This window comes from Salvelinus fontinalis, unplaced genomic scaffold (genome assembly GCF_029448725.1).
Source record: "Salvelinus fontinalis isolate EN_2023a unplaced genomic scaffold, ASM2944872v1 scaffold_1764, whole genome shotgun sequence".
Classification (NCBI taxonomy): domain Eukaryota; kingdom Metazoa; phylum Chordata; class Actinopteri; order Salmoniformes; family Salmonidae; genus Salvelinus; species Salvelinus fontinalis.
The window spans coordinates 1-12,225 of record NW_026601973.1 but is presented as its reverse complement, the minus strand read 5'-3'; the positions used below and the strand labels follow the sequence as shown (position 1 = coordinate 12,225).

The window sequence follows — 12,225 nt, the reverse complement described above, 5'->3', positions numbered from 1 at the left end:
GAGTTACATAGTGTTCAGCATGGTGGGGGGGTCAGTGGTTAATATTTAGAGTTACATAGTGTTCAGCATGGTGGGGGGGTCAGTGGTTAATATGTAGAGTTACATAGTGTTCAGCATGGTGGGGGGGTCAGTGGTTAATATGTAGAGTTACATAGTGTTCAGCAGGGTGGGGGTCAGTGGTTAATATGTAGAGTTACATAGTGCTCAGCATGGTGGGGGGGTCAGTGGTTAATATGTAGAGTTACATAGTGTTCAGCATGGTGGGGGGGTCAGTGGTTAATATGTAGAGTTACATAGTGTTCAGCATGGTGGGGGTCAGTGGTTAATATGTAGAGTTACATAGTGTTCAGCATGGTGGGGGTCAGTGGTTAATATGTAGAGTTACATAGTGTTCAGCATGGTGGGGGTCAGTGGTTAATATGTAGAGTTACATAGTGTTCAGCATGGTGGGGGGGTCAGTGGTTAATATGTAGAGTTACATAGTGTTCAGCATGGTGGGGGTCAGTGGTTAATATGTAGAGTTACATAGTGTTCAGCATGGTGGGGGTCAGTGGTTAATATGTAGAGTTACATAGTGTTCAGCATGGTGGAGGGGTCAGTGGTTAATATGTAGAGTTACATAGTGTTCAGCATGGTGGGGGTCAGTGGTTAATATGTAGAGTTACATAGTGTTCAGCATGGTGGGAGGGGGGGGTCAGTGGTTAATATGTAGAGTTACATAGTGTTCAGCATGGTGGGGGTCAGTGGTTAATATGTAGAGTTACATAGTGTTCAGCATGGTGGGGGTCAGTGGTTAATATGTAGATTTACATAGTGTTCAGCCGGGTGGGGGTCAGTGGTTAATATGTAGAGTTACATAGTGCTCAGCATGGTGGGGGGGTCAGTGGTTAATATGTAGAGTTACATAGTGTTCAGCATGGTGGGGGTCAGTGGTTAATATGTAGAGTTACATACTGTTCAGCATGATGGGGGTCAGTGGTTAATATGTAGAGTTACATAGCGTTCAGCATGGTGGGGGGGTCAGTGGTTAATATGTAGAGTTACATAGTATTCAGCATGGTGGGGGGGTCAGTGGTTAATATGTAGAGTTACATAGTGTTCAGCATGGTGGGGGGGTCAGTGGTTAATATTTAGAGTTACATAGTGTTCAGCATGGTGGGGGGGTCAGTGGTTAATATGTAGAGTTACATAGTGTTCAGCATGGTGGGGGGGTCAGTGGTTAATATGTAGAGTTACATAGTGTTCAGCATGGTGGGGGTCAGTGGTTAATATGTAGAGTTACATAGTGTTCAGCATGGTGGGGGTCAGTGGTTAATATGTAGAGTTACATAGTGTTCAGCATGGTGGGGGGGGGTCAGTGGTTAATATGTAGAGTTACATAGTGTTCAGCATGGTGGGGGTCAGTGGTTAATATGTAGAGTTACATAGTGTTCAGCATGGTGGGGGTCAGTGGTTAATATGTAGAGTTACATAGTGTTCAGCATGGTGGGGGTCAGTATGGTCCAGTGGTTAATATGTCTCTGTGTTTCAGCTCTTGACCTCCAGTCCGTTCATGTGGCTCGTTGCTCTCAGTGGACTGGTGAGTTCACACCACACTGACCCTGTTGCATAGCAACCAGTATTACCCAACCGTAATCTCAACCCCAGTCACTTCTTCAGAAATTCTAAATCCACACGCAACGCCACAAGTCTGAACCACGTGGCGTGTTCCCCTCAGGTCTCTGGGAAGCTGTACCACGGAAATGCTCTGAGGGTGCAGCGGCTTCTCTTCGTACCCCGGTGGCTGTCCCGTGTCGGGGCCTTTGTCCTGCAGCCCCTGTTCTCCGGGCCCCCGCCCCCTAATGAAACCCCCCTGGGTATGGGGGCTACGCTGGACATCCAGAGACAGCAGAGGATGGATCTCCATGATCAACAGATGCTGCTGGTCCAGTTCCAGCAGGCGAGGAGGAACCACAGACCGCCACAGGTGTGGACACACACACACACACAGTACACAGTACTAGTACACACACAGTACACAGTACTACTACACACACACACACACACACACACACACACACACACAGTACACAGTACTACTACACACACACACACACACACACACAGTACTACTACTACACACACACACACACACATTACTACTACACACACACACACACACACACAAACACACACACACACACAGTACTACTACACACACAGTACTACTACACACACAGTACTACTACACGCACAGTACTACTACACACACACACACAAACAGACACACACACACAGTACTACTACACACACAGTACCACACACAGAACTACTACACACACACACACACACAGTACTACACACACACACAGTACTACACACACACACACACACACACACACACAGTACTAGACACACACACACAGACTAATGGACATTCCATTTGACATGACCCTCCTTCTGATCTGTTTTGGCCAATCAGAAGCATGCATGCCTTTGCAGAATATTTAATGCAATCCTCTCATTGGCAGAATGAATGTCCTTCACATGCATCGGCTACTTGAGTTCATAGTCTTTCCAACACACAGCTCCCGGCGGTCACTGTCTTTTGAACTGATGTGCAGCCAGGGCTCTTCTAAAGTGGACATGACCTTTATTCTGTATAGAAACAATAATGTTTATATTGGCCATTTTTGCTTTGATCACATCCGAAGCTATATTTTTCCATTTGCCTTTTTAAAATAATTGGTAATACTATGTAATGCTATTTATTTAATATTAGGAGGACAGCAGTAATTCTGGCATTGTTGCAAAGCTCAGATTCTCTCCATTTTCAATTGATTCAATGCTATTTAACCCCCTACGGCTGTTATGACGGGGAGGAAATCAGAGCTGTAAATTGTTTAAAGGTGACGGGCAAAGGTCTCCACAAAAAACTAACACTTAATAATAATGATATTTTAGGCTTCATTAAATAAGCCTACATTTAGCTGTCATTTCTAAATGTTGGTGAAGATGTCATTCTTGCATTCTATGACTGGCAATGCATAAACAATATACAAACAATATAATTATAGAGAGAAACTGAAAATACCAACATGTGAGAAATACTGGACTTAATTAAATGTTTCAATTAACCAACCAAAATCATACAATTATTTAATACAAAATAAATTTCACCAAAATCATGGTTTCATAATTATTGGCACTCATTTAGTACTTAGTGCAACCACCTCTGGCAAGGATAACAGCATGAAGTCTTTTCCTGTCATGTTTGACAAGGTTAAGGAACACATTTGGAGGGATTTTGAACCATTCCTCTATGCAGATCCTTTCAAGATCCTTCACATTCTTGGGTTTGCGCTTATCAACTGCCCTCTTCCACTCAGCCCACAGGTTTTCGATTGGATTGAGATCCGGCGACTGAGATGGCCATGGCAGAACATTGATTTTGTTGTCACAGAACCATTTCTGTGTGGATCTTGAGGTGTGTTTTGGGTCATTGTCTTGTTGGAAAGTCCACATACGGCCAGGTCCCAGCCTTCTGGCAGAGGCAACCAGATTGTCAGATACTTGGTGGAATTCATTATGCCATCAATCTTAACCAGTGCCCCTGGACCTCTGGGATTAAAACAGACCCAAAACCTCACTGACCCACCACCATATTTCACCGTGAGTATGAGGTGCCTCTCCTTGTATGCATCTCTGTTTCCACGCCAAACATGCCGATGCTGTATCTGACCAAAACGTTCAATTTTGGCCTCATCTGACCAGAGTACTCTCTTCCAGTCATCATTTGAATGACGTTTGGCAAACTCCAAGAGCTTGCGTCTGTGTCTTGGGGTCAGAAAGGGCTTTCTTCTGGCAACCCTTCCAAAGAGCCTGTGAAGGTGGCGTCTGATTGTGCTTTTTGAAACCTGGTGACCCCAAGACGCCACCAAGGCTTGCAATTCTTTGACAGTGATTATTAGGGATTTTGTTGCTTCTCTCACCATCCTCCTACCTATCCTGGGGGGAAAAATGCATTTGCATCCTCTACCCGTGAGGTTTAACTGTTCCATATCTTTAGATTTTTAAAATAATTGCCCTGACAGTGCTCAGTGATATATGAAGGTCTGCGACCATCTGTCTCTTTTGAACTGCCAGTTCTTTTGTTTTCTTCATGGTGTTGGATTCAGCGGGATATTGCATGCGTGTTACCTCATTTTTATACCCTAGTGAAACAGGAAGTGGTGTATGGCTCAATATAGTTCTTTAAAACTTAGGTAAACTTAAATAAGTGGAATTTAATTCCTGGTTGAATTTTGGTAAATGTCACAATAATCTTTAAGGGTGCCATTAATTGTGGAACCTTCATCTCAGAATTACAAGTTGGAAACTCGGGCATCATCCTAGAGCTACAACTTCTTTGAAGTTGTGATTTTCCCCAGTCTGAGATCTTTTTTTATTTTCCCAGAGTTCCCAGTTGTCTTGTACTTACCATGATTGTCCCTCTCTGTCCTTCCCAGAATGGCCTAATGAACTGGAACAGATTTTTCCCATCGCTGAGACGCAGAGGACAGAACCTTCCCCCAGAGCCACAACCACACCCCTCTCCACTGCTGCAGCCACACCCCTCTCCACCGTTGCAGCCACACCCCACAGCTCCACCACTGCAGCCACACCCCTCTCCACAGCAGCTCCACCCCACAGCTCCACCACTGCTGGAGCCCACAGCTCCTCCCTTGGTCAACACTCCTGTAGCTGAAGAACAGGTGAGCACACTGTGCGTGAGTGCGAACACGGAATTGCGTTTCTTTACCAGTTTCGTGTTAGCATTTCTCTGATGTTTGTGTGTGTTTATTTCTGTTTCCCTAGGTTGCCAGATTGATGGAGATGGGCTTCTCCAGAATAGATGCTCAGGATGCCCTCAGAGAGTCCAACAACGACATCAACGTGGCAACCAACTTTCTGCTGCAGCATTTAGGGTAGAGAGGAGTTTGAAAGATGTAGAACCTGAGAGAGGAAAAACAACAGAGGGAACAGAATGAAGTCTGGGTCTGATCCAGTGAGCAGGGTCCTGGGGTTTGAGGCCAGGGTGACCGGGCTGCTCTGGAACTCCAGAGGACTACACAGAGAATAACTCCACACAGACTACACAATTACTAGGAGGAAAGGAGAGAGGAGGACAGTAATGCTGCTGCTGTCCACTTCCTGAAGGGTGAAGAGGGCTGTCCACAGTGCTTCCTGGTAGTGGGTGAAGAGGGCTGTTCCAGATAGTTTGGATACTCTGTCCTGTCACCTTGCTGCTGAGGGACAGAAGATGGAGGATCAGAAGGCTGCTATTCTCAGGGCTTGTTGCATCTAGTGTCTTCTCTACCATTACCATGGTTCATTACGGCTACCTCCACCTCACACACACCTTCGCCCAGAAAACACACACACATTCACCAGTCCCTAAAGGTTTTCTTTTGTGTCATTTGTCCATGGACACTTATTTAACACTCACACTCAGGGGTTTGAAATGAGGAGAATATACTAAATTATGAAAACTGTCAATCTTGTATACTCAATGAAAAACGTCTGCACATGTAATACTTAGTGTATGGCTGCTCAGTGGCTACATTCTGGTTAACTACACTATGGAATAAAATCATGGTGACAAGATATTAATTATGAAAACTGTTTCACTAGTTTTTCACAAAATCATTGAGGATTTAACACTTATTTATATACTTTTTATTTACTTTGTTTTGTTTTATGTGACTGACTGTATAAACGGAGGTGTGCTTGTTGTTTGGTTAACCTATGCCTGTGTGTGGTGTTATTATGCTACAGATTACAAATGATTAACAATTTAACAAACTGCTTACAACCACTGAAATATATGCAATGCGCTCTGCTGTGGTAACAGTGCTGTCCATACAGCGTTACAGCAGTATAATGGCCTGATGAATAAACCTACCTCTCACCTTTAGACGCTTTTCTGATTTTGTGCTTTACTTCACAGCATTACTCGTGTAACATTTTATTGTGCTTTGGGATGACTGCACTGACATGGCGAATAATAGTTCCTGTTTTGAGAGAAAAATTAGTTTTACACTGCCATCTCCAGGTCGTTGTTGGAATAGGCACTTTCTACAAGAGCCTAAATTGTAAGGTGCTCTGAATTTTGCTGTTTGATTCTCAGCAGAATTCTCAGCAGAATTAGAAATCATGACAATAAACCCGTTTTTATTCTCAATTTTGTCGGAAAATGTCTTATATTTAACACAAAGTGCAATTCTTTCAACAACAGCCTAGCCAACTTTACCGCCAGAGTCCCATAATCCTCCACTGAAGAAAACATCCATGTAGACGCAGATGACGTGTCTGCTCGCTGCAGGAAAAGTATCTAGGTTAGGTAGCTACGAAGGCAGACAGATACCAGCTAGTTAACGTTAGCTACCTTATGTCAACTGTCCTATCTAGTGAATTCAAATGCCAGCTAACCTGTCACCCCCTGTGTAGACAGATATTAACGTTACCCCAAGAAACGTTTAGCCTGCTAGGTTCGTCGAGAGAAGAGGAAAATGTTTTCCCTGCACAGAGCGAGAGGCTCTGTTTTGGTGGTCTTCCTTCTGTTACACAGCGCTACAAGTTTCTATCTTCCAGGTCTGGCCCCTGTTAGTTTTTGTGAACCAGGACAAGCTGGGAAAGAGAATGAAGTACCGGACTGTAAGGTAGTTAGATATAAAAATGCACCGGGCCTTGTGATAAGCTTGTAGCGCCGACGGTTTCATGCTATCTTCCTTCTAATTATCAGCTGGCAAGTAAAGCTAGCTACCAGTTAACTTGCTAGCTAGCTGCTAATGTTAGCATTCTGAAACTATAGCTTCAATGGTAACCGTCATAATGATGAATAACTAGGTAACGTTAGTATAATCTAAATGTAGCTAGTTAGAACCAGTGTTGTTGGCCAACTAGTCACAGTAGCTATCTGTATTGCATATTGGTCGCTAGATAACTAATTAGCACCCCTTACGAGCTAGTTGGACTACTACTTGTGAGACAACTGCTTAACTTGTGTTGTAGATAGCTAATTAGTTAATCCATACTTTTGACCAGAAGTTACTTGTCATTCAAATGTTTAGTTATGTCCCAAATTCCGTAGTATCCTAATCTAAAAGAGAGCTGTCAACTGCATGACAGTTGTTGTTTGAGGAAGGCATTGCCTGAATAAGAACTGACAAGAATCAATTCCACTGCGGAACAGGACATAAAGAAATCCTGTAAAGTGATGTAGCCCTCCTCCTCCCTCCCATTTCAGATCTCTAGTCATTGGCCTAATTGTGCATTTGGAGAAAAAACAGCTGTAAGGTGTGCTGTATTCTAGATGTTGTTGCCGATTTTTGTCGTCTACCATTTTGAGAAAATAACTGTGCTTTTGATTGTTTTTCAGTCGACCATTGAGATATTTGTGAACAGACTGGATTCTGTGGAGTCTGTCTTGCCCTATGAATACACTGCGTAAGTACATCAGGAACAACAATGTCTTATGGGTCTTCTACATTCCTCAGTCTTGCTGCGGAAGGCTGTGGGTTCGGTGCTTTTGGACAGTGTTCTTATTGTGTAGATGCACACTTAGTGTACGGGGAGATATAGGGTGCATTCCAAATGACTCCCTATACAGTGCACTACTTTTTGACCAGCGACCTATGGGCCCTGGTCAAAAGTAGTGCATTGTGTAAGGACTAGAGTGACATTTGGGATAAAGACATGTGTTAGGAACATGGTGAAGTCAGCTAGGTATGTCTAGGCGCACTAATACTGTCTGATAAACTAGAGCATCTCTCTGTCACCATCCTCTCTGACTCTTTCTCCTCTCTGTCACACACGATCCTCTCTGACTTTCTCCTCTCACTTACCATCCTCTCCTACTCTTTCTCCCCTCTGTCACACACGATCCTCTCTGACTTTCTCCTCTCACTTACCATCCTCTCCTACTCTTTCTCCCCTCTGTCACACACGATCCTCTCTGACTTTCTCCTCTCACTCACCATCCTCTCCTACTCTTTCTCCCCTCTGTCACACACGATCCTCTCTGACTTTCTCCTCTCACTCACCATCCTCTCCTACTCTTTCTCCCCTCTGTCACACACGATCCTCTCTGACTTTCTCCTCTCACTCACCATCCTCTCCTACTCTTTCTCCCCTCTGTCACACACGATCCTCTCTGACTTTCTCCTCTCACTCACCATCCTCTCCTACTCTTTCTCACCTGTCTCTCACGCTCTGATTCTTTCTCCCGCTCTGTCACTATAGCAGCACCAGCGATATCCAACTGTGACTGGAATTCTGAGGTCCATAGACGATGTTAATAATACTCTATTGCAGTGCTTGACTTGGACAGGAACTCACCGGCGCTGAGTACCGGCACCTCAACTTTTATTTACTGCTTGAGTTCCTGCACCTCTTCTAGAATATTAGCTCAACAGTATGGTGGAGCTCCTGCACCTAAATACAAACAGTACCGGCACTCATATCAGTCCAAGTCAAGCACTGTTCTGTTACAGTAGTTTTGCTTCAACAAAATGGCTGCCTAATGTTTAAGATTAGCTGAATCATGTTTTAGAGAAGTAGTCAATAGAAGATATAGATATTGGCTTAAGTCAAAGAAACAGGCCACTTAAACCCAGTTTCAGTCCTTACTCTGGATCTGAAAACTCCAACGGCATTAAATCAAAGATGGGATACATTGATAACGACAGCTACTTAGGGTTATTATGTGACATCTGAATGACTTTATTTATTATTAACCTGAGTTAAATGTGATACTAGAGGCCTCAACATGCTCAGCCACAGGAGCTGTTCTGTCACGCCGTTAGAGGACACTAATGTCCCTGTTCCACTGAGGGGTTGTGGAGAGGGTCAGGGGACTGTAATTGAAGTGGTGTTAAGTGTGCGTGAAAAATGTGGCCTTTATGTTAGTTTGCTGTGTGACTGAGAGTTGAAATAGAATTCTGGGTGTCAGAGAAAAAGTAACAGCAGCAGATGGTTTAAAAAGGAAGACGATATGCTACAGTTTGTGAACTGAAGTAGAAATCATATGATGTGTTAACATTTCTGTCTTGTTGTTATGGGAACTCTCAGGACATGTTCATCTTGTTATGGGATGTCTTGTTGTTATGGGAACTCTCAGGGCATGTTCATCTTGTTATGGGCTGTCTTGTTGTTATGGGAACTCTCAGGGCATGTTCATCTTGTTATGGGCTGTCTTGTTGTTATGGGAACTCTCAGGACATGTTCATCTTGTTGTGGGCTGTCTTGTTGTTATGGGAACTCTCAGGACATGTTCATCTTGTTATGGGATGTCTTGTTGTTATGGGAACTCTCAGGACATGTTCATCTTGTTGTGGGCTGTCTTGTTGTTATGGGAACTCTCAGGACATGTTCATCTTGTTATGGGATGTCTTGTTGTTATGGGAACTCTCAGGACATGTTCATCTTGTTATGGGATGTCTTGTTGTTATGGGAACTCTCAGGACATGTTCATCTTGTTATGGGCTGGCTTGGTGTTATGGGAACTCTCAGGGCATGTTCATCTTGTTACGGGCTGGCTTGGTGTTATGGGAACTCTCAGGGCATGTTCATCTTGTTACGGGCTGGCTTGTTGTTATGGGAACTCTCAGGGCATGTTCATCTTGTTATGGGATGTCTTGTTGTTATGGGAACTCTCAGGGCATGTTCATATTGTTATGGGCTGGCTTGGTGTTATGGGAACTCTCAGGGCATGTTCATCTTGTTGTTATGGGAACTCTCAGGGCATGTTCATCTTGTTGTTATGGGAACTCTCAGGGCATGTTCATCTTGTTGTTATGGGAACTCTCAGGGCATGTTCATCTTGTTGTTATGGGAACTCTCAGGGCATGTTCATCTTGTTGTTATGGGAACTCTCAGGGCATGTTCATCTTGTTGTTATGGGAACTCTCAGGGCATGTTCATCTTGTTGTTATGGGAACTCTCAGGGCATGTTCATCTTGTTGTTATGGGAACTCTCAGGGCATGTTCATCTTGTTGTTATGGGAACTCTCAGGGCATGTTCATCTTGTTGTTATGGGAACTCTCAGGACATGTTCATCTTGTTGTGGGCTGTCTTGTTGTTATGGGAACTCTCAGGGCATGTTCATCTTGTTGTTATGGGAACTCTCAGGACATGTTCATCTTGTTGTAATGGGAACTCTCAGGACATGTTCATCTTGTTGTTATGGGAACTCTCAGGGCATGTTCATCTTGTTGTTATGGGAACTCTAAGGACATGTTCATCTTGTTGTTATGGGAACTCTCAGGGCATGTTCATCTTGTTGTGGGCTGTCTTGTTGTTATGGGAACTCTCAGGGCATGTTCATCTTGTTGTGGGCTGGCTTGTTGTTATGGGAACTCTCAGGACATGTTCATCTTATTGTTATGGGAACTCTCAGGACATGTTCATCTTGTTGTTATGGGAACTCTCAGGGCATGTTCATCTTGTTGGAACTCTCAGGGCATGTTCATCTTGTTGTTATGGGAACTCTCAGGACATGTTCATCTTGTTGTGGGCTGTCTTGTTGTTATGGGAACTCTCAGGGCATGTTCATCTTGTTGTTATGGGAACTCTCAGGGCATGTTCATCTTGTTGTTATGGGAACTCTCAGGGCATGTTCATCTTGTTGTTATGGGAACTCTCAGGACATGTTCATCTTGTTGTTATGGGAACTCTCAGGGCATGTTCATCTTGTTGTTATGGGAACTCTCAGGGCATGTTCATCTTGTTGTGGGCTGTCTTGTTGTTATGGGAACTCTCAGGGCATGTTCATCTTGTTGTTATGGGAACTCTCAGGACATGTTCATCTTGTTGTTATGGGAACTCTCAGGACATGTTCATCTTGTTGTTATGGGAACTCTCAGGGCATGTTCATCTTGTTGTTATGGGAACTCTCAGGACATGTTCATCTTGTTGTGGGCTGTCTTGTTGTTATGGGAACTCTCAGGGCATGTTCATCTTGTTGTTATGGGAACTCTCAGGGCATGTTCATCTTGTTGTTATGGGAACTCTCAGGACATGTTCATCTTGTTGTTATGGGAACTCTCAGGGCATGTTCATCTTGTTGTGGGCTGTCTTGTTGTTATGGGAACTCTCAGGGCATGTTCATCTTGTTGTGGGCTGGCTTGTTGTTATGGGAACTCTCAGGGCATGTTCATCTTGTTGTGGGCTGGCTTGGTGTTATGGGAACTCTCAGGGCATGTTCATCTTGTTGTTATGGGAACTCTCAGGGCATGTTCATCTTGTTGTTATGGGAACTCTCAGGACATGTTCATCTTGTTGTTATGGGAACTCTCAGGACATGTTCATCTTGTTGTGGGCTGTCTTGTTGTTATGGGAACTCTCACGGCATGTTCATCTTGTTGTGGGCTGGCTTGTTGTTATGGGAACTCTCAGGACATGTTCATCTTGTTGTGGGCTGGCTTGGTGTTATGGGAACTCAGGGCATGTTCATCTTGTTGTTATGGGAACTCTCAGGGCATGTTCATCTTGTTGTTATGGGAACTCTCAGGGCATGTTCATCTTGTTGTTATGGGAACTCTCAGGACATGTTCATCTTGTTGTTATGGGAACTCTCAGGGCATGTTCATCTTGTTGTTATGGGAACTCTCAGGGCATGTTCATCTTGTTGTGGGCTGTCTTGTTGTTATGGGAACTCTCAGGGCATGTTCATCTTGTTGTTATGGGAACTCTCAGGACATGTTCATCTTGTTGTTATGGGAACTCTCAGGGCATGTTCATCTTGTTGTTATGGGAACTCTCAGGGCATGTTCATCTTGTTGTTATGGGAACTCTCAGGACATGTTCATCTTGTTGTTATGGGAACTCTCAGGGCATGTTCATCTTGTTGTTATGGGAACTCTCAGGGCATGTTCATCTTGTTGTGGGCTGTCTTGTTGTTATGGGAACTCTCAGGGCATGTTCATCTTGTTGTTATGGGAACTCTCAGGACATGTTCATCTTGTTGTTATGGGAACTCTCAGGGCATGTTCATCTTGTTGTTATGGGAACTCTCAGGACATGTTCATCTTGTTGTTATGGGAACTCTCAGGGCATGTTCATCTTGTTGTTATGGGAACTCTCAGGACATGTTCATCTTGTTGTGGGCTGTCTTGTTGTTATGGGAACTCTCAGGGCATGTTCATCTTGTTGTTATGGGAACTCTCAGGGCATGTTCATCTTGTTGTTATGGGAACTCTCAGGAC

At 44.0% G+C, this 12,225-nt stretch overlaps 2 protein-coding genes across 2 annotated transcripts; both read left to right on the top strand.

The window, feature by feature from the left end:
* The first annotated feature begins 1,163 nt into the window (after window positions 1-1,163).
* Window positions 1,164-5,935, top strand: LOC129849938 (ubiquitin-associated domain-containing protein 2-like). Its single transcript, XM_055916609.1, has 4 exons — window positions 1,164-1,579; window positions 1,718-1,966; window positions 4,488-4,733; window positions 4,837-5,935. Exons 1-4 carry the CDS (start codon window positions 1,553-1,555, stop codon window positions 4,948-4,950), a joined length of 636 nt encoding a protein of 211 aa, XP_055772584.1. The 5' UTR covers window positions 1,164-1,552; the 3' UTR covers window positions 4,951-5,935.
* Window positions 5,936-6,243: 308 nt separating this feature from the next.
* Window positions 6,244-12,216, top strand: LOC129849937 (uncharacterized). The gene is made up of 2 exons (XM_055916608.1): window positions 6,244-6,680; window positions 7,400-12,216. The coding sequence occupies exon 2, from the start codon at window positions 9,077-9,079 to the stop codon at window positions 10,169-10,171; it is 1,095 nt and encodes a 364-aa protein (XP_055772583.1). The 5' UTR covers window positions 6,244-6,680; window positions 7,400-9,076; the 3' UTR covers window positions 10,172-12,216.
* The last annotated feature ends 9 nt before the right edge of the window (window positions 12,217-12,225 follow it).